The sequence below is a fragment of the Balearica regulorum genome, chromosome 3 (assembly GCF_011004875.1).
Source record: "Balearica regulorum gibbericeps isolate bBalReg1 chromosome 3, bBalReg1.pri, whole genome shotgun sequence".
NCBI classification, from domain to species: Eukaryota; Metazoa; Chordata; class Aves; order Gruiformes; family Gruidae; genus Balearica; species Balearica regulorum.
This window is the reverse complement of record NC_046186.1, coordinates 24560724-24588662: the sequence shown is the minus strand read 5'-3', so window position 1 is coordinate 24588662 and position 27939 is coordinate 24560724. Positions and strand designations below refer to the sequence as shown.

Here is a 27939-nt window from a genome sequence, read left to right as displayed (position 1 = left end):
AGTGGGGGACATGTTTTAAGATTTGATTTTATTTCTCATTGCTCTATTCTGTTTTGCCTAGTAATAAATTAGATGACTTTTTCTCTAAGTTCAGTCTGTTTTGCCTGTGACAGTAATTGGTGAGTGATCTCTCCCTGTCCTTCTCTCGACCCACAAGCCTTTCATTATACCTTTTCTCCCCTGTCTAGTTAAGGAGGGGAGCGATAGAGTGGCTCTAGTGGACACCTGGCCTCCATCCAGGGTCAACCCACCACACCCACCCAGCCTCTCGCTCACTCCCCTCCAGTGAGATGGGAAGAGACTTAGAAGGGTAAAAGTAAGAAAACTCGTGGATGGAGATAAAGACAGTTTAATAGGTAAACCAGAAGCTGTGTGCGCAAGCAAGGTAAAATAAGGAATTAATTCACTGATCCCAATCGGCAGGCAGGTGTTCAGCCATCTCCAGGAAAGCAGGGCTCCATCACGCATAACAGTTACTTGGGAGGACAAACACCATAACTCCGAATGTCCCCCCTTCCTCTTTATTCTCCTAGCCTTTACTGCTGAGCATGACATTATATGGTGTTGGGATATCCCTTTAGTCAGTTGGGGTCAGCTATCCCAGCTGTGTCCCCCACCAGCTTCTTGTGTGCTACCAGCCAACTCACTGGTGGGGCAATGTGAGAAACAGAGAAGATCTTGATGCTGTCTGTGCAAGCACTACTCAGCAACAACTAAAACATCCCTGTGTTATCTACACTGTTTTCAGCACAAATTCAAAACATAACCCCATACAAGCTGCTATGAAGATAACTAGCCAAAACCAGTACAGGCAGTCACCAGTTTCACACTGCTTAGTGGATCCTGTTATCAAGGATGATGGTTGTAGGGGATTGGATTCAGGTTCCGATTAAAACACTACTTTGTGGTCTGCAGATACATTAGGTCCTTAGGCTTCTGCTTTAGTTACTGGCATATGGGGAAGTAAATATAGCAAATAATTGGTTAGCAAGCAGCATAGCTTTATGGGGTTAGCTAACTCTTTGCCACATCTCTTATGGGAACACCAAAAATGTTGGAAAGTTCCTAATACATTATTTAATAAAGTTGTAGCTTAATTAAACATTTTCTCTGATGTTTTTTGTTTTAGAATTTCTTGTTTTCATTGGTGACTTAAGTGAACTGAAACCCAGTTACAAATTTACATTCTTGCAAAAAGAGATGCCTAAGACCTATATTTATAATGTCATTGTTTGCATTATTTTAAAACGTTCTGTATTAGTATGATCCTGAGAAGAGAGGAGTGCTGTTACTTTCTTAAAGAATCTTTGCAGAAAATGTCTTTAGTGTTGTGTTTCAAAAACTCCCTCATACTTCAGAAAATGTTCCCATACATGTATTTTCTTCCTGCTTACTGTTGCCATGGTCTCAGTATTGTGGTCATATTTCTATAAGGCATTCCTCTGTATTTATAACTTGTACCTAAAAATAATGATTATTCTCCGATCACAGTAATTTGATATGGACATTCCTGTAGCTTTTTGAGTTGGTGAAAAGGAGATGTTTGTAGTTCAAATTTAATAATCCATAGAATTTGCACAGTTACCTAGTCTTATTGCCATTTCTAGTCAATGATCTATGTTTCTTCTTCCACAGGATTTTGGGCATAGTCACAATGACTCTTAAGACTTGAAAGCATCTCACTGTAGGAGGGGTGGGCTAGGGAAACAGCACATTTTTTAAAGTTTTAAGGAATACTGAATCTGTGTATGTATTCTATAATGCTGGTATCATCTTTTGACATTATGTCTATATTATATTGCTCTCTAAGTGAAACAGATGTTCCAAAACCTTGTTTAAATCTCTGGTTTAAGCAGCTGTCTCATCTCTTCTAGATTATTTTTAAAAAATTAAGAATCTGAAAGACTATAGTAATATTTCCATGTTTGTGCCTGTAGCAATGCCTCCTTTCTCTTCCAAATCTCTTTAAGCATGAGGTGTCTGTAAAAGAAATGACAGATTCAAAACTATTTGAATGATCATGTTACCTTCAAATTTTACATAGCAACAGGGAGAAGATGCAAAGTAGGAGAATACTGTTATATTTGAAGCTAATATGTCAATGAAATGGAGAAACCTGTAAGAGTTGCAAACATCTTTCATCAAAAGCCTTTATAATGAACACATTTTCTGTTTATGATTTTAAAACTTCAGATTAAGGATCACAGAATCACAGAATGGCTGGGGTTGGAAGGGACCTCTGGAGATCATCCAGTCCAATTCCCCTGCTAAAGCAGGATCACCTAGAGCACTTTGCACAGGATTGCGTCCAGGCGGGTTTTGAATATCTCCAGAGAAGGAGACTCCACAGCCTCTCTGGGCAACCTGTTGCAGTGCTCAGTCACCCTCAAAGGGAAGAAGTTTTTCCTCCTGTTCAGATGGAACTTCCTGTGTTCCAGTTTGTGCCCATTGCCCCTTGTCCTGTCACTGGGCACCATTGAAAAGAGTCTGGCCCCATCGTTTTGACACTCATCCTTTAGATATTTATAAGCGTTGATGTGATCCCTTCTCAGTCCTCTCTTCTCCACGCTAAACAGACCCAGCTCTCTCAGCCTTTCCTCATACAAGAGATGCTCCAGTCCCCTCATCATCCTCGTAGCCCTCCGCTGGACTCTCTCCAGTAGTTCCCTGTCTTTCCTGAACTGGGGAGCCCAGAACTGGACACAGTGTTCCAGATGTGGCCTCACCAGGGCAGAGTAGAGGGGGAGGAGAACCTCCCTCGACCTGCTGGCCACACTTGTAATTCACCCCAGGATACCATTGGCCTTCTTGGCCACAAGGACACACTGCTGTCTCATGGATAACTTGTCCACCAGGACTCCCAGGTCCTTCTCCACAGAGCAGCTTCCCAGCAGGTCAGCCTCTAACCTGTACTGGTGCTTGAGGTTATTCCTCCCTAGGTGTAGGACCCTCAATTGTATTTCCCTGTTCTTCATATATTTTACTGTAGCTTTACTGAGGCAACAAATTGTCTCACTTCATTTTCTCATCTTTAAGAGAAGCTCCTTCAAGGAGGCCCTGTTTCTTTCTTTTTTTTCCTTCTTTTTGTAAAAGACACATTTCCACTAGCACGTGTGCTTTTTTTTTTTTTTTTTTTTTTGAAGTTGTTTGCTTGATTCTTGTAAATATAAGAGACATCTTACGGGTAGTTCTCTTTTCTGCTTGCGTCTTAAACCGAAATTTACTGCTCTCACTTTTTACTTTGTATTTACTGTATCGAATGCATAAATTTCTTACATATTTAACAAATAATAAAATAGGTCTTAGTAGTAGTGAAAAGAATGTGTACACCAAGGCATTTTGGAAACGTTACCTTGCCATGTTCCCTGCTGCTTCTGCCAGGAAGAATGTCCATACAGAAATTTCTGTTAGTACAACTCTGGTGCTGCCTTTCCCCATTGCTCGCTATAGCAGTTATGCCAGCAGAAGTACAGGGTGTGGGAGTGGCTAGAATAAAGGAAAATGCTTTGAAGCAAAAAGTAATTATGACAGGAATTTCACTTGCAGAGCTTCCATTAGGTACCCCTGTAGGTGTCTCATACTTTTAAGCTGCTTTGTTTTCACAGTCTATTTATCTAATCATAAGTAATCATTCTGAATTGCTTATAAGGGAATTTTGTCTCATACAAGTCAGACAGCAAACAGGATCATTCTTCTGTAAAAAGTATAATTGATCATCTAGAAACAAATATAATAGCTTTGGAAGTAAATTTTGTGTTTCCAATTTTTCTTAATGAAAATTAATTCTTTTATTTATTTTAATCAGTTCAGACTAAGCATATTTAATGATGATGATCAGCTTAGTATTACTGGCTTTTTTTAATCGCAAAACAACATTGAATCTGGAGAAGCATCTCAGAGCTGCTATTTTCCCCCCAGTGTATATAACATATTATTTAACCATGTAACTGTGTATTGTTCTTGCTGATATTGGTTCAATCCTTTTAAGTTTTTCCCATGCAGTATTCATATCTATATCCATACAAAACTGTCTACATTCTTTCTCAAAAATAAGCTGACAAACAACCTTCCCTCCATCTAACAAATCTTAAAAATCCTTCTGATGAATCAGAGCTTTATTTACAGAGGAACTAATTTCATCTGAATATATCTATGTAAGCATTAGTCTCCAAATTCCCCATATAATCAATGGAAAGTGCAACTCTAAATGGCAATTAGGTCCACCTTAATACAGGTAATGTGACTTCTAAGTGCTGTTTTCTCTCGACTGACTGTAGGAGCCATGATTAGAATGGGTGCTTAATGTTTACATGGTAAAATTTAGGTTTTATGAATCAGATTAAAAGAATTTAAGTTAGACTTCTTAACTCTCACCTGTGTGAATGTCTCTCCAACACATTTTATGTGTTAGCATAGAGTAACAATTAGCATGGGAAGTGAAGATAGCAAGATTTTGTTTCATAGTCTAATATTTCTTCACACACAATGTATTTCCCATAAAGAAACTTTTCTTGTGACATTTCCTATAAGCTTAACCAGTCTTTAAATCTTTCATTTACGGTTTATATCCAATTACTTTTTTGTAACTTATTTTATAATTAAAGATGTGAACATTCACATTTGTTTTTAAATTGTAATGTAAAAGAGTTTGTGAGTCTAACCAAATGGAGTATATTTAAATAATACATTACCATATTTTCTCATGGAATATTCAATCATCAGGTTACCCCCCCCCCCCCAAGGAAAAAAAAAAAAGTACATGTATGTAGTTATTTTTATTGCCAGAAACAGCTCTGGGTTTTATGCTTCTAAATATTTTTCATGCTTTTCTTTGGCTTTATTATTCTTGATTTAGTAATGAAATTTTGCATGTTAACCACTGTTGTAGGAATACTAGAAGGTACATCAGGACCAGATGGAAATATATATTGTTTTATCTACAGCATATTGCCTGAAATTCTTGTGATTATTGAAATGTAAGGGGGATAATGCAGTACACTTTATCTCAAAATGTGGCGGGTCTGAAAAATATACTGTAAAGGACCTGAATTAGATCACAAAACCCCCCCTCTGACCTATTGCCAAAATAATTATACAGATATTTGTGTTAGTAATGTTCTTTATAGCCGTGGATATCTTTGGACCATTTAGCTTTCCTCTTGCCACTCTTTTACCTTTTAATGACACTCCTGTGAATATTGAGTCCATTTTAAAACATACAAGGAGTCTTATTCCTGGAGTCAATTTTAGCATACTTTTAAAAAACATAAACATACAAATAGCAGAGATGGCAAAGGTAGGTATGAAAAGCAAGACGTGAATTTATAGCAAGAGGCAATACATTATCTTGGATCAATGGGTTTTCTTTGGGTTAGAAACTGAAGGAAGATTGTTCAATGTAAGCCTCATCTACTCCAGTAGTGTAAATTCCTTTCTAAAGTTAATAGAACTAGACTCTTCCCATTCCTACACAGAGAAATGAGATTTACTGACTTTCTTTTTTTAATATTGAGAAAGTTTAAACAACTAGCTTAGCTTGGATGCTGTCTTTTTACAGGGCTAAGATTTGGATGAAATTAATTCTGCCTTGAAGATCACATAGAAATAAACTTAAGTGGGTGGAAACCATTGTTATTTCACATGTTGCTGCCAAGTAGCAGCATAATATGGCTAATACAGAAAGCCCAAATCTGACCCAAATACTGGTTTTAGCCACAAAACAGAAGAAAATTTAATTGCATTTTCATGCAATGGCTGAAGTTGAATGAAAATCTGCCCATGGGTATCTGCAAAGTTTAGTATAAAGATAAAATTAATAATTTTATGGAAGATCCCTGTGACTCTCTGCTCTTTTATTCAAGTTGTCTGCAGAAGCCTTGGTATCAAAATACAAAAAGTGCAGTGTGCGTATGTATACATACATATAACCCCCAACTACTTCTCACCAATACAGAACCCCAAAAAGTACTTGTCTTAGAAGTGTTCTGCTGTACAAAACTAAATCCATTTTCACACTTTATTTTATCATATAAAATTACAGGATCAGTAAATTATAAATACTTCTTTTTAGCAATTCTGAGGGATAATTTTTTAATTTACCAGGCAATTCATGATTATACATTGCGTGAAATCATAGTTTAGTGTTAGTAAATTTATGTAAAGGAAATTTCTGCTTTTGTATTTCTGTGCACTATCCTCCTCCACCTTCTTCTGAATTGATAGTTCAAACCTGCCAACTTTTTATTGTATAATTCAACAGATGAGAAGATTTTAACTTCATATACTTGCAGTATTATGCTATATAATTTTTATATAATTATTATTATAATAAAAAAAGTTTTACTGCTGTGTATAATAAATTTTCAATAATAAGAACAATTAACACCATTTACAGGTGACTGGCATCTGTAGTATATGACACATTTGAAATACTATGGCAAAGACTTTGTTCTTGATATTAGAATCATAGAATCATAGAATGGTTTGGGTTGGAAGGGACCTCAGAGATCATCTAGTTCCAACCCCCCTGATGGGGGCAGGGACACCCTCCACTAGACCACGTTGCCCAAAGCCCCATCCAACCTGGTCTTAAACACTTCCAGGGAGGGGGCATCCACAACCTCTCTGGGCAATCTGTTTCAGTGCCTCACCACCCTCACAGTAAAGATTTTCATTCTAACATCTAATCTAAATCCACCCTCCTTTAGCAATATATCTTTCTCAAATCAAATCAGACTAACTGAAATCATGAGTGAGTGTTTCACGACTTGACTTATGGTAGCCAAATAACCTGTGGGTATGTTGTGAAATAACTTACTTATTTAATTTTAATAGGTCATAAAGCTTGCTTTTGAAGAGTTTGAGCTGGAAAGAGGCTATGATACTCTTACTGTCGGAGATGCTGGGAAAGTTGGTGATACCAGAACAGTGTTGTATGTGTAAGTATAGAACTTCAAAAGTTTTCCTGGGAAATTTGTTGTCATATGTTGTTTCTTCTGGGTGATGAGATATCTATTTAATTTGGCAATTTTGATGTATGCAATTTGCTTATATAATCTAAGCTTAAAATTCAGGTACTGTCAAAGAAAATTGTTCATTACAAAATTCACTCCAGATCTTTAGTAACATCTTTATAGACATTAATATCAAAGACTATAAACTGCAGAGAGCTGAGATTAGAAATTTTTTTAAGCAAAATACCTTCATTTAAAAAAAACAAGTACTATCTGTATAACTCTAATTGAATTCACAAGAAATTAGAGGAATAAAAGAAGGCTCAGATTTCAGCAAACAGAAAGTACAACTTGTGTAAAATAAATACCCATTGAATAATTTCAATATTTTTATACTTAAAATTGGATTTGTGAACAAAATTTTCATGAAAGCACATAGGCCACTGTTCAGTAAAGTTAAACATGCTTCATGTTAAACACGCTAATCTTAAGATATGGGTCTTTAATACTGTCTGGGCTAATGGAAATAATAGAATCCTGTACAGATTGATTCATCTCATCTACCTTAACCATCTCATTTTGGTTGCGTATGCTCATTTTACTTTCTTCATAATGGGAGTTTGTAGTCACAAGATATTTTAGTTGTAGCTTTTAGAGGGTTAAGTTAGCATATGAATCCTGATCAGAGAATACAAAATGAAATTACAGGGTTAATAAATCAGCAGTGACTAAATAAGAGAAACTAGCAGCATTTATTTCATAACATTACTTGACGTTGCTCAGAAATCTACTGGATAAAGACAGTATTGAACACATTTAATGAAAAGAATCCATCGTAATTTTATATTTTGAGTTTTTTAATCCATATAAATTATTGAAGTGTTCATTTTACTTAATTATAACAAATAAGTGCACTTAACACCCACATAATTTATTTTAAATTAATTAGAATATTTTTGGAGGGAAAAGTCTCAGCACAATATCTTAATTTTACTTATTTGTTTATGAATTTATAATATTTATTAATGCCTACTTTCTGAACTATGATATCAAAGTACATAGAACACCCCTAGTTTAATTTATCTTAAAAGCTAAGACTAGAAAATGATAGGATTATTTGTCTGATGCATGTGCTGTGTTACAATAGCAGCTAGTTTATACTGAGTAAATTGAATTTCATATGCTGAGTACCTGGAAGAGAAAATAAGAAAAAAAATCCTGTTTTAAGAGCTTAGACTTTAAGCTAACAAGAAAAGTCTTGAACTGGGAGTGAGATTTTCAACACTCATGTTTATTTTTTTCTTGTATTTTGCAGACCAATTAAATATTGCAACAATCTTTCTGGGGATGTTCATTTAGCTGCTTGTGACTGACAAAAGGTTTTGCAGTATTTCCTTGTTGTATTGAGATATATTTTGGCTTACAGGGATCCCAAAACTCTGAAAGAGTCAGGTTTTTCAACTTAGTAAATTTGATACCCTGAATTGTTCATTCTGTTTGTTACACTGTGAGTACTTCACATATCTAAATTTTGCCTTTTTAAAATTACTTATCAAATAAATTTCAAATTTCTTTTTTTTTACCTTTCCATTTGAAGGCATTTAGCATGTGGCTACATACTCTACATTTACTTTTCATGACTGCCTAAAAAACTAGCCCTTCCTCCAGTATGATTTTTTACTAAAATAGCAACTGTTTTATCCTTATTACTCTACAACCTAACTTAGAATTACTGTATAGTGTTGATCCTTCCATCTTTAAATTGTATCTTTGATGAAAACAAGGTCTATACAATTAAAATTATCTGCCCTTTGGGTTGAAATATTTTGCACATTAGCATTACCCTGAAAATCATTTGCGAAAAGTTAATGATTAATAACTTAAACACAGTGGAAATAATACAGAAAGGCCCAAGTATGAAACTACAGTGTCACAATAATTAGTAATGAATCTGAATTTCTATTTTGACACTGGTTTTGCAGTTATTAAACACTGAATTGTATTACACATTATGAAATACATTCTATTTAAACTGCATCACAGATATGCTCCATTTCACTTACTTTTGAGAAAGGTCTTCTGTGGATGCAACGTAACTTTTCTCATAAAACACTAGGTCAACTTGTAGACTACATTATCATGAGAAAGCTCATAACTAAATGTCAAAGTGATTTTCTTACCAAAATTTTCTATTAGTTGGTTATAATAACTTCTATTGTATTTAATGAGGTTTGAGCAGCGCCTTGTAGTTTTTTTATTCTTCTCAGGGGAATGAAGCAACTTATAGCAAACACTTTTCTGGCTAGATTTAATTTATAATTTCTCAGGGTCTCTTAAAAAATAATGTAACTTTTCTTATGCTGAGCAAGTTTCTGTTAGCAGCTTAAGTGCCAGCATTTCTGCAGAAATTCTACAAAAAATCACTGTGTAAACTCATGCATTTGATTCTAAAGCTTCATAGCTTTTACAATTTCTTTGAACTAAAAATGCAAAAATAAATAAATTCCTAAATCCAAACCTAATTTCTCAGTGATTTGAATCTTTCCCCTCCATATAAAATTGTCAGGTCTGAACACAGAACCCTCAGCCCCATGCAAAATTTTCCACCTCTCAGCTGCTAGAGCCCTCAAGTTAGTAGCTACTTCTGGGTACTTTATAGTAAACTTAGTATTCAAACTTTACAATGAGCTCAGTTACACCAAAATGTTTATAAGCCATCCATCCATCCAGTGAACATTGGAAACTGGCTAATGGCAGGTCAGTAAACAGAGTACCTTTAAATACTTGATGGGAAGAGAAGATTGAGGGAGTTGACAAGAATATATAAATAATCATGTATAAATGATCAGTCCTAGCACAAGCTTTCTACAGTGTCTAAACTGTCGACGATTAGCAATTATGTGTGTAACCTCAAAATTGTGGCACTACAGCTAGAGGGGAATAGGAATGGATACTGATGGTTTAAAAATGAGAAAAAATAGACTATCATCTAGCTCAAATTTAATTTTTGGAATAAATTGGAAAAATAATTAGAAATAGTCTTTTAAGTTCATGTAAAATAGCATTGAGATGGTACAACAAACAATATCGTTTCATGAAGATCAAATTATTTACAATCAATTTAATGCATTTCTATGACAGTGTAGTTGGCATTTTGCATAGGGATATGTTCGCTTTAGTTTACTAAAACATTCTAATTTTTGTATTTATAGTAAACCTTTTAGAAAATCTTATAATCAACAGCTTAATTAATTAAAGGGGGATATTCCCATCAATTTTATGATTTTTAACAATTGCTTCATCTCTGAGGCTTACTTTTTGAAAATTCACAAATATTATTTCATAGGATATGTATGCTGAGATTGTTAGTTCTGGAAATACAGCAACGCAACTTACTGAAAATTCATCTAAATATGTTTAGGCTATAATGTTTTGACTGCAGTTATTTCTCATATTTAACAGAGTTTGGCTAGGAGCTAGTAACTACCCTTACAAAATAATTTACTAGCAATAATCATGTGTGATGTGAAGATTATCAGTCAGAACGTTTTCTGCAATGCCCTGTTTTGTGTTCTTAAATTCTTGTAAATTAAACTAACACTTTGCTTTAGAAAGTCTTCTTTGCCTTCAAACGCTATGATTTATATTTATCTTGCAGCAGTTACATTAAAACTTAATTTCCTTTTTTGAAATGCCCTTAAAATATTAATCTTTTAACTTTTCTTGTAATTTTTTTTCCCCCGATACAAAGAAGAAATCACAAATTAGTGTTTCAAAGCCAGCTGCTTATGTCAGTATTTCAGTACGCAGACACGGAGAAATGCTTTTTTAGTAAACCCTTATCCCTCTCTTCTATTCACACACAGTTTGGAAACTTATTGGGAGCTTCAAAAACAGCCTACCCTCCCATGACTGGTAAAAAAAACCCAACAGGCTGCTTTTTTATATATCTCAAACTTTATTGAATCTGACTTCCTAGTTGTGGTGGGTTGACCCTGGCTGAGGGCCAGGTGCCCACCAGAGCCGCTCTATCACTCCCCTCTTTCATTAGACAGGGGAGAAAAGGTATAACTAAAAAAAAAAAAAAAACTTACGGGTCGAGATAAGGACAGGGAGAGATCATTCTCTAATTATCATCATGAGCAAAACAGACCGAACTTAGAGAGGGAATTCATCTTATTTATTACTAAGCAAAACAGAGTAGAGGAATGAGAAATAAAACCAAATCTTAAAAACACCTCCCCCCACCCCTCCCATCTTCCCAGGCTCAACTTCACTCCCAGCTTCAACCTCCGCCCCCCCCAGAGGCACAGGGGGACGGGGAGTGGGGGTTACGGTCAGTTCATCACACGGTGTTTCTGCCGCTTCTTCATCCTCAGGGGGAGGACTCCTCTCATCGTTCCCCTGCTCCAGTGTGGGGTCCCTCTCACAGGAGACAGTCCTTCACGACCTTCTCCAATGTGAGTCTCTCCCACGGGCTACAGTCCTTCATGAACTGCTCCAGCGTGGGTCTCTCCCACAGGGTGCAGACCCTCAGGAGCAAACTGCTCCAGCGTGGGGTCCCCCACGGGGTCACAAGTCCTGCCAGCAAACCTGCTCTGGCATGGGCTCCTCTCTCCACGGGGCCACAGGTCCTGCCAGGAGCTTGCTCCAGCGTGGGCTTCCCACGGGGTCACAGCCTCCTTCAGGTGTCTCCATCTGCTCCGGCATGGGGTCCTCCATGGGCTGCAGGTGGAATCTCTACACCCCCTCATCCTCCCTCCATGGGCTGCAGGGGGACAGCCTGCTTCACCATGATCTTCACCACGGGCTGCAGGGGAATCTTGCTCCGGCGCCTGGAGCACCTCCTCCCCCTCCTTCTGCACTGACCTTGGTGTCTGCAGAGTTTCTTACATCTTCTCACTCCTCTCTCTGGCTGCAAAAGCTCTCTCTAACTGTTTTTTTTTCTCTTTCTTAAATATGTTATCACAGAGGCGCTGATTGGCTTGGCCTTGGCCAGTGGCGGGTCCGTCTTGGAGCGGGCTGGCATTGGCTCTGTCAGACACAGGGGAAGCTTCTAGCAGCTTCTCACAGAAGCCACCTCTGTAGCCCCCCCACTACCAAAACCTTGCCATGCAAAACCAACACACTAGTAAATTATTTTATTTCACATTACTTAAAAAATTCTTCCTTCTGAATATTTTAGAAGTTGTAAAATTTAGGAGAGAAAGCAGGTTTTGCAGTTTTGTCTTTGATTGATTGTTTTTTAATATTGTGTTGGAGTCTTTCTCCCATGATTAGCTAGGTAGTTGACATTAGCAGTATTAAAAGAAAAAAAAACAGAGCTAAGAAAATTAGGGATTTTTATTGACACTTACTGTTTGTCACAGCTTTAAAAGTCAAACCTTCAGAGCTTTAGTTTGTGATATGTTTGCAATTAAGCACAAAAATAGCATAGTGACTTGTCATCTTTGAAGGATGGAACAATATTGTAAAACTATTTCTTTAAAAGAAGCAAACCTAGACAAACAATGAAAAGGGATTTACCTCGAAGGAAAATATATTCACATATTGAAAACTCAAGAAGAGTTTATGATTGAATTTAAAAAGAATTTTTGTTTTTTACAGTAGTTTAATGTTACAAAGGCACATTTATTGACTTTTGAATGCTGTACTTTATTCAGCTTACTTTATGTTTCTAATGCTTTCAAATCACTTTTTTTTTTACATATTCTGCACAATAAAAGAACAAGGAAAAGAAAAGAAAATGTAGAAAGGACTCAAAGCTTTTTCACATTTCTGTGGAATATCCTTAATTTAAAGTATTACTTTATTTTCAAATTAAAGATTATTGAGTAGTTAACATTTGTAGGAAATAGATATTGTAGCATAGGTATTTGAATACATATATAGATGAAAAGTGCACACTGGCATTTGTCTTTGATGAGGTCATAAGAGGGAAAAAAGCATAATGAAAACATAGTTGCTGTTATATATTTTAAAAATTTATTTCAGGCCCCTGCAAATCACATCTCCAGCCTAAAATCCAAACCTCACTCTCTTTCATATATGAGTCAGGCTTCTCATGCTCAGCTAATCACAATTAACAGAATATTTTTCAATTGTTTATTCATTTAAAACAACAATAAAATGTTTTGGAATTCAACATATGTCTCTTTAATCAGATACTTTCTATATTTTTTAATAGTAATGTATTCTTATTTTTATGACCATGCTGCTTACATGTAATTTGGTGTCATGCTTGCGCCATCAGCATTTTAAATTGAAGTATTTTTTGAAGACCATGTTGTGCTGCTTATCTATCCTAAACTGTATAGAACCAAACAGCATTTCTGGTCCTGGACACCATTCTCAAAAGCCTGGCTCTTGTTTCATTTGAATAACTAACATCAGACAGCAAACTAGTGCAGAAAGTTTCTTTATCTCACAGTTGTCTTTTCTGACCCATGAGTCTGTTCAGAGTACTGAGAAGCTTGGCTTGAGTTTGACTTCCGTTACTTCATCAGTTGCACCAATTGCCTCAACATTTTTAAATTCTGTCATGTAGAGATAACCTAGGATTTTTCAGCTCCACGTGAAAGGAGTTTAGCACCAGCCAATCTGTCCAAATTGTTGTTCTCCAAGTCTCTGTTCACAAAGTAGCAAACAATCTGAACTGAGCTCCCCAGTTCAAGAAAGACAAAGAACTGCTGGAGAGAGTCCAGTGGAGGGCTATGAGGATGATTAGGGAACTGGAACATTTCTCTTATGAGGAAAGGCTGAGAGAGCTGGGTCTGTTTAGCCTGGAGAAGAGAGGACTGAGAGGGGATCTTATCAATGCTTATAAATATCTAAAGGGTGGATGTCAAGAGGATGGGGCCAGACTCTTTTCAATGGTGCCCAGTGACAGGACAAGGGGCAATGGGCACAAACTGGAACACAGGAAGTTCCATCTGAACAGGAGGAAAAACTTCTTCCCTTTGAGGGTGACTGAGCACTGCAACAGGTTGCCCAGAGAGGCTGTGGAGTCTCCTTCTCTGGAGATGCTCCAAACCCACCTGGATGCAATCCTGTGCAAAGTGCTCTAGGTGATCCTGCTTTTTCAGAGGGGTTGGGCTAGATGATCTCCAGAGGTCCCTTCGAACCACTGCCATTCTGTAATTCTGTGATTCTGTGATCTTAAGATGACTACAGACTGGGACAAACTGTGAGTCAGCAACAGCTTAGTTGTCAGAAAGACTTCCATTTCCTAAACATCCGATTTACCCTATCTGCCATTGTCCTAGTTGAAGAACTCAGTTCTATATACAGGGGTAATCTCAGGGAAAGGAAAGGGAAAAGGAAAGGAAAGGAAATGAAAGGAAAGGAAAGGAAAGTAAAGGAAAGGAAAGGAAAGGAAAGGAAAGGAAAGGAAAGGAAAGGAAAGGAAATGAAAGGAAAGGAAAGGAAAGGAAAGGAAAGGGAAAAGGGAAAAGGGAAAAAAAGGAAAAGGGAAAAAAGGGAAAATAAAAAAAAGGAAAAAAGGGGGAAAAAGGGGAAAAAAGGGAAGGGGAGGGGAGGGGAGGGGAGGGGAGGGGAGGAGAGGAGAGGAGAGGAGAGGAGAGGAGAGGAGAGGAGAGGAGAGGAGAGGAGAGGAGAGGAGAGGAGAGGAGAGGAGAGGAGAGGAGAGGAGAGGAGAGGAGAGGAGAGGGGAGGGGAGGGGAGGGGAGGGGAGGAGAGGGCCACCACCAACAAAACCTACTCTGCTGTTTATTGATTTCTGGGGGTTTTGGCTTCCTTTTTGTTTTTCTTTGGGTTTTGGTTTCTCCAGTTCCCTTCCTTTTTCCTTCTAACATTTTTGGGTCTCTTCCTACATCCCCTAGATGTGAACCTGAGCAAGTAATGGCATGCATTTTTGCTGGTTCATATCTACCATCTATGGATAGGCCATTGGTGTTTTGAAGGGAGATGACATTAAGCTGAAGGATAACTTACTTAACTTCAGTCTCTGTTATCCAGTTGGTAATTTTCATTAAGTCTGTGGGAATTTAGATATCTTTATTACCTCCTTCCTCTGACAAAATCAGTTCATATTCATTAGTCAATTCAAATTATATTAGGGAGACAACTAAGGATCAGATGAATGGGTAGTGTGAATGTATAGTTATCATTTCACTGGGAAACAAGTTTAAAAAACCAAACACATCTCTTGGATTATTTTTATGATGAAAAATGCCTGGCTGTGTGATGTGATTATACCTTATTCTGTTTTGTTGTGGGTTTTTATTTATTTTTATTTTATTTACATGCTACACAGACATTTACATACAGTAGAAATATTCCATACTACTCATAAAGACTTTGAATTTTAGAGTTCATCTTATCTGTGTTCAGAAATTATCAATGCAGATCTCATACATTAATCAGGTTACTGTGTATAAACAGAGCCATTTAAACACTTGTTACTTGGTTAGGCAATAGGTTTACATATATGAATAGCCATTAAGAAATTCTTCCAGGATAACCACAGGTTTCCAGATGGCTTCCAATAGATCTCCGCTATTGTCAAGAGACATCAGTGAATTTTTCTTCACTGCTAAAAACCCTCAAACTTTTGTTTACAGCAAAGTGCAGAATACAGTGCATGGCTTAGCAGTTACGGCCTGGCATTTTAGTTAAATGGAAAGATAGGTTAGAAATGAATAGTTATTGATGTGGTTTCAGAAGTGTTCCTCAAAATATCTGTATATACACTCTTTACTTTTTTTATCTTTGTATATCTATTGCTGCAGGCATCTCCTAAACTACTTTTGTTTCTGTAACTCAATATATGGTGAGGTATCTTCCTTTTATGGGCTACTTATTTGTTGAAATGAATGTCACAACCTTATCAACAATTAGTATTTTATCAGCAAGAGTATATTAATTATTCTGGGTAAACCTAGCATCTTTCTTTTTGAACCTATATAGTTCCTAGTTACTTTGGTAAGCAACTCAAATTTTCAGACTAAGCAGCTTCTTTATCTCTATTCTTATTATTAACACAGGACAAACTGAAATAGTTAGCTACATATCACTGTGTCTTATCAACTTCCTTACTTATCCAAGCTAAGCTCTGTTTGTGACTTTACTTATGCTGAGCTATATTAGGTTTAATTTTTTCACCTACTTTTCTGCACCTATAATATCATAATACTGTAGACTACTTAACTACCGGGTCATAACCAAAAATCTTCTAGACCATATGAGAGCACAGTCAGCCATTACAGAAGCAGTTCTAGGTGGACAGGCAGTAGCAATTAGTAAGACCCCAGTCCATTCCACTCAGATGGGAAACTTTTTTTTATTTTATATTATTTTCAATATATCAGAGTAATAAACCAAAAGATTTTAGATACGGGATGTACAGCTTCTGGTTCATAACCTTGATGGATGAGATTTTAGATGCAAGACAGGATTCTTATTGCTTGCTTCATGGTTCCTCAGTTCTTACCTTATTTCTACTCATACTGTCCTTTTCTTATGTCTTTGCATTTACATTGCAATTTGGTTGATTATATTTAAATATGTTTGTGGAGAAATCCAAATACTGGTTTCTGTTTTCTGTATAGCTTCTTTCTTGAGAAATTCTGCTTCTGGGACACCCTGTCTCAATTTTGCATGGTATTTGTTTTCCTTGTCTCACATGTATTTGTTTATCATAGTCAAAGCTGAGAGTTGGAAGAAAGACAGAGAGTCCAGTATGTGACCCATTTAAGCAAAATAGAGTCTACATAAACGAAAGAGAAAAAGTCATTACTATGTCCTTACATCAACTGCAGTTACTGCAGTATCTGCAACCTCCATCTGCAAAGCTCTATATGGAGTTCAAGGCAGATGTCCTCTTCTCATGATACTTTCTGGTTTTATATTTGATACTAGCTTAGACATTTTGCAGCCACATTTTGTATGTGACTTTTGCCACTACCTTTTTAAAGACTGTATAGCTATCACCAAGATCTGAATGTTGTTCAGATACAGAACTGCAGCCTGATTACATGGTAGGCCTTTTTCACCATTAAGAAGTAATTTACAAAGATATTTTTTTCTTAATCAGTTTTTGACATACATCTTTTTACATTAAGATACCAGAATTATAGATATACAAAGGATATTACTGAGAAAGTCTAAGGTTTTATAGTGGGATTCACAACCTTGCCTTATATGTTCTGTATTGAAATGTACATGTCTATACATAGTTATCACACATTGCTGTATGAGAAAGCAGTTTCCCCTTAAACTCAAGAGATCATTGTGAGTTATTTGAATGGACTAAATGAGGTTCTATTAAGTTCTTCAGGACACATGTGCTGTAAGGCATGTAAACTAACTTCCTTTACTTTCAAAAAGCATGGCAAAAAAAGCACTACTAATCTAAACAAGGGGAGGCTATTTAACTCATACAGTCCCTCACATCTCTAATAGCCTAATTACTTAATGAAAGCTTTAAGTAGGAACAGCTTTGTTAAGAATGTTTGATCATTGTTAACTTGAATGTAATCATTCAAAATGTTTTTTTTCTTGACTTCACATTGTTCTAATCCATATAGAATAGTTAATTTTATCAAAAACAGCTTATCAGAACACTAAAGTAATATATTGCAAATAGGCCTAAATATTATGTTAATAGTTTAAAAAGCTGTGAGGTAGTAGTAGTAATAGTAATAATAATTTATGCCTCTGCAAATGACTTTGCAATTTATCCTACATACAGACTCACTGGATCTAGCGTTCCTGATCTTATTGTGAGTATGAGCAACCAGATGTGGCTTCATTTACAATCTGATGACAGCATTGGCTCACCAGGATTCAAAGCTATTTATCAAGGTATGAACTAAATTAACTGTTTGAAATTCATGTTGTAACTTCCTTCATTACATCCCAACAAATTTATTTCAAATAGGCATTCAGTCCTTTCACAAATTTAGAGTTTTGATACTGTTTCTGTTGGTAATTAATGTTTAATAGAGATATGGATTTGTAAATACCCACAAAATAACTGAAAAGAATCTGAAGTAAAAATGAAAGTTATTGTTCTAATGCTATTTACTTGAAGGTCAGTACAAACTGTAGAAATACAAACTTCTATCATATAGAAAAAAATCAAATATTAAATTCTGCTAACCTGTGTAATTCCTTATATTGGATATGGTTTGAAAATTATGGTTAGCTTTCTCAGACTTCGTTGGGGTAGTTACAAAATTTGTTTTCATGCCTCGCCAAGAATCTTCACAGACATAAGTCAAAATTAGTATGTAACAAAACCAACAGAACAGGCACAATGTATATGATTGTGGAAATTAAGAAGATGGATAAGACTGTGGAATTTTAACCCAAAGCAATAATCTAAATTGCCCTACCCTTATCTGTGTTGCTTCAGTCTCAAAGAGATGAGAACCTTGGCAACATAAGCATCTTTAATTTTTCTTGACTGTGAGTGTTAGTTTGATAACCTTCTCAAGTTGATTCATTCTAGTAAAAAATACCTGGTATCTGTTAGTATGTATGCATGTATTGAAATTTTCCATTTTAATAGGTTGCATAGACCTGCAGCTAGAAAAAGCTCTTGCTTATTAACATATGATATCACTCTTGGTTAATTTCCATGTTAATTAGTTCACCTTAAGGATAAGGACAGAGATAGTTAATACTATTTTCAATAGTTTCTTATGGGCACATATGGTGAAAATGATTTGATAGTAAACTTGTCAAAATTACTTTTGTGCGAAAGATGCTGCAAAACATTGAGATGCTGTTCAGTAACTGAAAGAAACTTGAGTAGAAGAGTGGGAGTTTTCCCTAAACATTTTCCATAAACTGAAGCACCCTATCTGAATGTTTCACTTCACCCGTAGTTACCTTACTGTTTCAACACCAAAATAGGAAAGATAAACTAAGAAGTTATGTAGACGTTAGCTTCAAGTTTAGTTTATTGCACTGAGGGCATTATGACAGGCTTGCCTGCCTGGGTTTTTATAAGTGGTGTCTGTCATTGATGGCATATTGTGAATTCTAATGATGAAATGAACAAGTAAAAATGCTCCCAGTGGTCATGCAGGAAACCCAGTGTTGGTTCTCCACACCACTATCCTTCTACAGGTGGTCTGTCCATTGAAGCAGATGGTGATGATGATGATGGTGATTAGGATTATATTTTCACCATGGTTTTTCCCTAGTACTATATACTTTTCTTTGGGATTCACTCAAACTCACCGTTGGTTATTCCCACTCATGGTGCTGATTGGAGTATGCTAATTAGGTCAAATATTGTACATTCCTAGGTGGTTAAGTTTCTGTGTGCATATATGGTTGAATAATAGTATTGAGTATTTAAATTACTGTAATGTACTTTTTTAAGTGTCTTGTTTTGGTTTTCTTTGACATGAACTGATATCTACACAGCAAGAAGTAAGGAGAAGGGGAGAAAGAAGGGGTGATTCTCATAACGGTGGCAGTCGCTTCCCATGAGAATCCTCCATAGCAAAACTACTGGGATTTGCAGGTCCATGGCCATGCAAATAACAATATGACAACAACAAGGAAAAGTACCATCACAGAGGCTCTTGAGACACTATCACAATTGCTTAAGTGAGATGTTACAGAGCTGTGAGTAAAAGAAACAGATACAGGCCCATAGCATTACTATGGCTAAGACATTAAGGTATCTTCAGACATTGTGCAATACATTCAGCCTATACAGTTACACAGCTCAATTATGTTGTGTTGCCTGAGGGCAATGACATATTCTTTATTTAAATTCATCCCGCCCCTTCTCGTCCCTTGTTTCACGGTGTCATCTTTTTTATTTGTGTTATTCCTAGGGACTGTGTTTATTAAGACAATGTATTTTCTTTATAGAATCCATTTGTGAATTACATAAAGTAGAAATAGTGAGTATGTAATGGAAAGGGAGTATTAGCACAAGTTATGGATCTGATACTGCATTTTTTCCTCAATCCAAAATTACGAACTTTATCTCATCGTACCTCTATGAAAAAGTTCAAAAATTTAAATCTATCTACTGAGTGATTTTCCTGCTATATTTCTCTTTCTAGTATTTCTAATTCAAAGGCATCTGTTTTCATTTCTGTATTTGTCTAACTTATTCAAGATATCTTATTTCATTTAAGGAGTTCAACCTCTTACTTCTGGCGACTTTCTGAAAACACCTGAAGTATACACTGTGAATTTTGTAGTAGTAGTGGCATCTCTGTTATGAAGTACATTGTTATCATTTGATGGTTGGATTCTGGCTTTCAGTCTTGTTTTACAACCAATTTTGAGTCATTCTGTGTTTTTGTAGTTTTGGAAATTAATTCCAGATTTGTGAAATGTAAAATGTTTACAATCTCAGAAATGTAGAGAATGTCTTGATATGAAGATGAATTATAACTTTTTTCCTCTGTTTTACCTCAATGCTCTCATTAGTTTTATTAAAATTTTCTCATCTTCTTGTACTTTTGAGAAAAATTTTATCCATCTCGCTCTCAACTAATTTCCTGCTGTAGGCCAAGTGTAAAATCTTAAACCCCTATCCTGTCACAAGATACCTCAATGATTCTGCTTCCCCTTTGTTTAACATTCAAAGAAGCTGTCCAAAAATAGAATCTCATTTTAACGATGAGAAAGTTAATGGATTGTGACATGTGACCTCAAAGACACTGTGTTTATGATTGTAGTTAGCTAAAAAGAAAGCAAACTGCAGGCTTTGATGGCTTACATGTGGTCTATAGAGACAAAGTAAAGGGCATCCTTGTTTGAATCTTTTTTTACCAAAAACTCTTGAGTCTTGCTCAGGATTAGAACATGACAGCTCAGCCTCTTGGGCAATATTTTCCAATTGACCAACTGAATCTTGACTTTGTATCTATTACAGTAAAATCAATTTCTGTACTAATATTTACAAAGTGTCATAGACTGCAGTTTATAGAAAATTGTTACTTTAGCTGAGCTTTGTTTCGCTTTAATTAGGAAATAGAGAAGCATTTTGATGATGCAATTCACTTATCCTACATTAGTATGTCCACCTAAAAATGGCATGAAAAGATGCCTGTAAATGAACTGATCTGCATCCCAGATTTTGTATATGAGTAGTAAATTTAATCCTGTTTACAGTTTGCCTAAGGGATTAAGGGAGGAACAATTCTTTCCATACTCCTATACCTCTTCTGTGGCTCACCTTCAGAAACATTTTGTCAGAAATATGTAGTGCTGCTAAACACATGCAATCTATGTTCTTATTACTTAAATTTATTTTCTTGATTTTGAATACAGTTGATATTTACTTTAAGAAAAGTTCTGTAGTCTGCCTAATTAGTCAGGCTTCTTGGACTGTACAATGCAATCTGAAGAAGAAAAATGTGCAGCTTTCCATTAGTAGGATCCACATGAAAGATTTCAGGCATAGGTCCTCAAGAAATGGTTACTAGTAATCATTTTGAATACAGAAGAATAGCACTGTACCTGTATCACTGTATGCAATGGAAGACGAGCTATGGAAACACAGATGGTAAAATTAATGTTAAGATTACCTTATTGACTTGACAATGCTGATAAACAGTTACTGTGTTAGAAAATACAATAGTTGCCTTGATATTTTTTCTATAAGTCATCATCATCAGTTGTCATGTATTATAAAGACAAAAATATTTTAAACATTGCCTATATTTAAGTACATTATTAATAAGTAAAATGCAAGATGCTACAGGCAACCTTACCTTTGATGTTAAACTTTTTAAACCATATTAGAATAATATTTTTATTCTTAAAAGAGAAAGCTATTAACCCATATTAAAAAAAAATTAAGTGCTGAAGAATAATCTGCACCTAAGTTTACTTTTCTTAAAAAGCTATTCTATAGACTGTATGTGAAAGTCCTTTATTCTTTGTTATTGATCCTCAGACATCTTAACAGAATGTTTCAATACATTTCTGAAAGAATTCTCTGAAAGCATCTACAGTTTCTGTGAAAAGGCCAGAAATTTAAATTGTTCTGTCCTTGAATAAATATATTGTAATACCACACCTAAGTATATCAAAGGATCTATACTGAAATCCTCTTTTCATTATAATCTATGACCAGGTATTACTCCACACATCTTCATTAAGTGAAGGAAAACAACATACTCAGAGTAAAAAATAACAGATTTAGGCTGTTGTTAAGACTGTTTTCAGAATTTCAGCCATAGACATGTTTAGAAAGAAAAGGAATTAAAAGATTGGACTGTAAGTTCTAGTTATGTCTCTAATATATTTTTTTCTTTCATCTGGGTATTTAGTAAGGTTATGAAAGACTTCAGTGTATTTCTTCATACAAAGGAGTCATATGTCACCTCCTGGAAGAATAACATAGCCATGCTGAATGGTAATCTTGTTGAAGGTTGTTGCCAGTCTCCCTTGTTGAAGTTGCTTCAGTCTGAGTAAGTTTTAAATATGCATTAGAACAGGATCTGGTATCTTCTGAGCACTCTGATTAAATTGGTTTAGGTTGACCGAAAAAAACCCCCTTATTTTAAATGGGTAAACTGTTTATTGAAAGAAATTTTTTTGAGCTCTAGCTTAAATTCCAGTCCTGCCATGCAATGACTTTAAAACCTGACTGATTTTTTTGATATTACTGTATATATAAAGAACAACATGACACACACACACTTAAATAGTGTAATCCTGAGGATGAAACCAATATTAATATCAGCATACCACCATTTTGAGGTTACAGGTTAACCTTGTAACACCAACAAAGTATATTTCTACCAATGACATGCTAAGACTATATTTTTGCAAGGAAACTTTTATTCAAATCTGTTGCTGGTCATGGGCTAAAGCAGGGAATTTTTTAGATACAATGGTAAAGAATTTTTCATTAAAGTAATTTTTAAATAATGCCTTTTTTTTTTTTTTAAATTACTTTCCCTCTTGGGCTGCATTTTGATTGTGTTTTGACCACAAGTGAAGATCACTCATGCCCAAACTTGCCCAACAGTTTGTGATCTGATATAGTATTTAGGCAGATTTGAATCAAGAGAAAGAATTGGTTTATGCCATTTCTTAATATAGGTCTAAGCATACATTTACCTGTTACATGGATGAGATAGAGGTAGTCATTGCCGTGCATATCCAGGTCAAGATAATATAATATGCTAATATGACATTATGCATTGTAACAGTACCAAAGAGTGATGTCGGGTCAAGAAGTTGGTCCTGGACACATTCCTGATAGGGCCTATAGTCACAGCCAAAGAAAGGAATGATAAGGTGAATAATATGCTTGAATTTAGCTTATTCAATTAATGTTATGGGTGTGCCACATCTAAAAATAGGTGCTTTATGGCTGCTAAGATCCAAGGTGGATCATGCAGCCAGGTGATCATTAGGCTGCTTCCTTGCTTGTGTTCCCATCAGCTGTACCACGGTGACATAGAAGGAGATGACAGTCGGCTTGAACTTTCATGTGTGAATGTTTTAGAATTCTATTAAGCTTGATATTTTTCTCCCATTCAAGCCTGTAAACCTGTCAGTCTAATAAAAATATTTAATCTTTTGACTGCCAGACTTCTTGATAACCAGTGCAACAGCATCTGTTTTGTAGCCTGTTTAGAACTCACTTTTTATTCCTGCCTTTAGATGGTTATATAAACTAATGAAGTTATTTCACTAGCCTATCCTTTAGTTCTTAACAGTGTTATAAAAGAAACCTGGTGACTCAGTGATATAATCCTGAGCATTTTATATTATTTGAAGTTATTAAGAATTCTTGGAGATGTCAGGAAGTATATCAGCCCCTGCAAGCAGCTGAAAATGTCAAGTTTACAACCTTAATTTGTATTGATGCTCAACTGAGCAGTAAAGCTTTAAGCTCTTCATTATGTTGTTGTTTGGAAGAAGATACTTCTTTCCTCCTGAGACTAGTACAAAAATACTTTCAAAAACATATTTCAGTTGCTCAGATAAATGTCAGTTGTCTTTTTGCATACAGCTATAGTATTTAGTAAACCCAAAATCAGAGTGGTCTTTTACAAACACACAACTAGCTTATAAATGTCATTGAACTACCAATATTGATATAAACTTTGTTACTGCTTGGAGATTTGATAAGACCTGTGCAGAAAGAAATTAACGGTATTAAGCTTTTTTAGGACTCTTGCAATTAGACATGCATTCAGGGAAATCATTATGTACAGTGTAATGCTTGGAAAGAAAACAACACAGAAGTCATTCAAGGAAAACTTTGAGCTTCCTATTTTCTGTTAAGCATTTTCTTTCATCTATTTCATGTACATTGATTTTTATTTTTACATTTTGTTCCTATGTATTATAATTCAGACACATTATTCAATTGTGTGCTTTTGGAGGACAGGCAATAAATATATTTCATATTTTATGTGAATATTTTTGTATCTTACAGCTATTAGGTTCTGTGGATAACTGTCAGAGTGTCACAGTAATATTGTATGAATGAATCTGTTTGTAGTGCATGTTAGTTTTGTGGGTGGACAAATGTCAGTCATTTAATTTCCAGCACAACATATTATCAATCATTTTCAGATAAGGAAGCTTGCCTATATTGTTCTCTGACCATTTTAGAGTATATTGTCCAGGTAAGCCTACAGCAGACATTTCTAAATTTCAACTTCCTTGAGTTTTCTTTTAAGGAAAAAATAGTATCATCAGTAGGTTACCAATAGAGTGAAAAGAGATATGCTAAGATACTGATAATTACAACAACATTTTAAAAGTAATTTTTAATAGTGGAGAATATCTTTACCTGAGTTTTAATGTTTGGAGTAGCAGACAGATCCCACTTTCCATCTAGAAAATACACGTGGACTTGAGGAGTTTAACATCATGGTGATATGCTTTAATTGGTTGAGTGTATTGCATATTTATATATTAGCAGCCTGTAGTGGGTAAGATCAAATTTCCATCTAGGATGCTATCCTTTATTAAACAATTGCAAACAACACAGGATTAGTGAAAAGTATAAAAAGGGGTAAGCATGTAACACCACATAACTCTTCTTCTCTGTCTTAAATCAACAAAATAACAAAACCAAAAAGTCTAGATTGTTTGAGTACAAATTTGTTAAGTAAATGCATTTTATGTGTTATTAATTTTATATTAATGGCATAACTCTGTTTCTAATGTCCTATTCTTATTTTATAAGAGCACATTTCAGAGTCTTCAACCAGGTCTTGCTGTCATTATGCTCAATTACACTCCACAGACAGACAATCAATGTCTGTTACTCAACTCAGTTTACAGATTAACGTATAGCTGTTCAGTTATAATGTTTAAGCAATGTATTACCTTCTTTCACTATAACTTTTAATGTAAGCCATTCCTTTGTGCTATTTAATGGAGACTCTCAATATATTGGAAAAGAATGTGTATGTTAAAAATAGTGTGGTTTACAGACGTGATACCTGTGTGCACTTTTAATTTTCTGATTTTATTGAGGAATATTTTTACAGAATATTATAGAATCATAGAATGGTTTGGATTGGAAGGGACCTTAAAGATCACTTAGTTCTAATACCCCTACCATAGGTAGGGACACCTTCCACAATGCCAGGTTTCTCAGAGCTCCATCCAACCTGGCCTTGAATGCTTCCAGGGAGGGGACATCCACAATTTCTCTGGACAACCTGTTCCAGTGCCTCACCACCCTCACAGAGAAGAATTTCTTCCTAATATCTAATCTAAATCTACCATCCTTCAGCTTAAGGCCATTAACCCTTGTCCTATCACCACATGGCCTTATTAACAGTCCCTCTACAGATTTCCTGTAGGCCCCTTTTAGTTACTGGACAGCTGCTATAAGGTCTCCCTGGAGCCTTCTCTTCTCCAGGCTGAACAATCCCAACTCTCTCAGCCTGTCCTCATAGGAGAGGTGCTCCAGCCCTCTGATCATCTTTGTGTTCCTGGTCTGGGCTCTCTCCAACAGCTCCATGTCTCTCCTGTACTGGGGCCCCCAGAGCTGGATGCAGTACTCCAGGTGGGATCTCATGAGAGCAGAGTAGAGGGGCAGAATCACCTCCCTCAACCTGCTGGTCACGTTTCTTTTGATGCAGCCCAGGACATGGTTGGCTTTCTGGGCTGCAAGGGCACATTACTGGGTCATGTTGAGCTTCTTGTCAACCAACACCCCTAAGTCCTTCTCCTCGGGGCTGCTTTCAATCCTTTCTCTGCTGGGCCTGTACCCGCGTGCAGGACATTGCACTTGGCCTTGTTGAACTTCATAGGGTTTGCACAGCCCCACCTCTCCAGCCTGTCAAGGTCCCTCTGGATGGTATTCCTTCCCTCCACCATGTTGACTGTACCACACAGCTTGGTGTCATTGGCAAGTTTGCTGAGGGTGCACTCGATCCCACTGTCCATGTTGCCAAGAAAGGTGTTAAATAACGCTCATCCCAGTATTGACCCCTGAGAAACACCACTTGTCACTGGTCTCCACTTGGACATTGAGCCATTGGCTGCAGCTCTTTGAGTGTGACCATCCAGCCATATGCTCCATTATTTAGACTTCAGAATTTAAGAAGTGAAAAAAAAAAAAATCTAAACACTCTCAACATTTAAAATTTGGTTAGGTACAGCCAGTACACATCACGTATTCTTTCTTAGTTATATGACATGACTGTGGCTGGGAAGCTTCCTTCTCCCTTCCTCTCTAAATTGCAGCTGTCTGACTGATTAGGCACATGTGCATTCATATCTTTTCAGCGATTTATTCAACAAGTTAGACCTTATCAGGAGCTGAAAGCCTTTGTTCACCTCTTTGCATAAAAATACTATACATTGAAACAATAACGTTGACTCTGAATAAGAGAATTATTTTAGCTCAGCCAGTGAAGATTATTCTTCTAGTCAAGCTTCATTGGAAAGTAGTTTTGCATCAGAATTAAATACATTCGATGTAGAAAACACCTCAGACATTTTTACTGAATTATAGAAAAAATGTTATATAGCTTTTAATCCAGGTTAATCAGTATGTTTGATTTAACATAAATGTTATTTCCAGATTTTAATTAAACTTTAATTAAAGTTTAACATGGCTGTAATTTTAAAAATATTATTAACATTTGATGATTTTTTTCCTTAAAGACTAGATAGCAACAAATTTTAAAAATAAAACTGGCATGTTTCTAATAAGACATAGGTAAGAATTAATTGTAAGCATTAACTGATCTTTTGGGGATGTTTTGGTAGTTGTTTTTCACTTCTGGCAGGTGTTTCTTTCTACTTTGATCCTTTCACTGAAAAAAACCCCAAAAAACAATGTAACTGAACAGAGTTGAATCCTAAGTTTTTGAAAGATAAATCACAGTCTTTGCTTCTTAACAGATACAGCTCAGTTGAAAGTTTAATAGAACAGATTAATCATTTTAAGTAAATGGAAATTTGCAATAGCTTTTTACCAGTTAAAACTTTCTCCCTTTGCTATCTTTTAGATACTTGTTATTAATATAGAAAATGCCACAGTGAATGCGCCGTGAGCTTATCTGCCCACCTATATTACCTAGGAAGACAGTCCTTTCACTCTTTTAAGCCAAAATAATTCTAGTTTATTAATTTGCTTTATATATTTCAGAAAGTGGTGAAATACTTAAGAGTGTCTTGTTAAAATCTACAACTGAGATTGTTTGGCATTCTTAAACATCCTCCTTCTTTTGTAAAGTTTCTGCAAATGATGATCTGAAGGAAAGATACATCACAGCTAAATAGCAACAGATAGGATGTTATGAGTTTTTTCTTTTGAGCAATACTATGATAAATTCTTATAAAAGTATTTTATTTTTGTGATGATTTTCTGTATTTTTTCACTAGAAGGATCAAGCCATGAGAATTATATTGCCCTTTAATTTTGAAGCCTTTTGATGCCTGACACCTGCATTCTGGTTATAAAAATCAAACACTTGATTTTAAATGAGCAATAAATCAACCTTTCATTTGCCTCCCCAGTGGTACCACTTAGTTTTTTATTTTCCTGTCT

The 27939-nt window shown here is 35.8% G+C and overlaps 1 protein-coding gene and 1 long non-coding RNA gene across 2 annotated transcripts in view; one reads left to right on the top strand and one right to left on the bottom strand.

Annotated features, from left to right (window-relative positions):
• LOC142600924 (uncharacterized) overlaps positions 1 to 27939 on the bottom strand; it is a 782912-nt gene that overhangs the window by 488 nt on the left and 754485 nt on the right. The gene's annotated exons all lie outside the window — the stretch shown is intronic.
• CSMD1 (CUB and Sushi multiple domains 1) overlaps positions 1 to 27939 on the top strand; it is a 1232729-nt gene that overhangs the window by 874879 nt on the left and 329911 nt on the right. Inside the window, exons 11-12 of the mRNA XM_075747278.1 lie at positions 6835 to 6938; positions 17665 to 17777. Of these exons, the coding sequence (XP_075603393.1) occupies positions 6835 to 6938; positions 17665 to 17777 (217 nt within the window). The remainder of the gene's footprint in view (positions 1 to 6834; positions 6939 to 17664; positions 17778 to 27939) is intronic.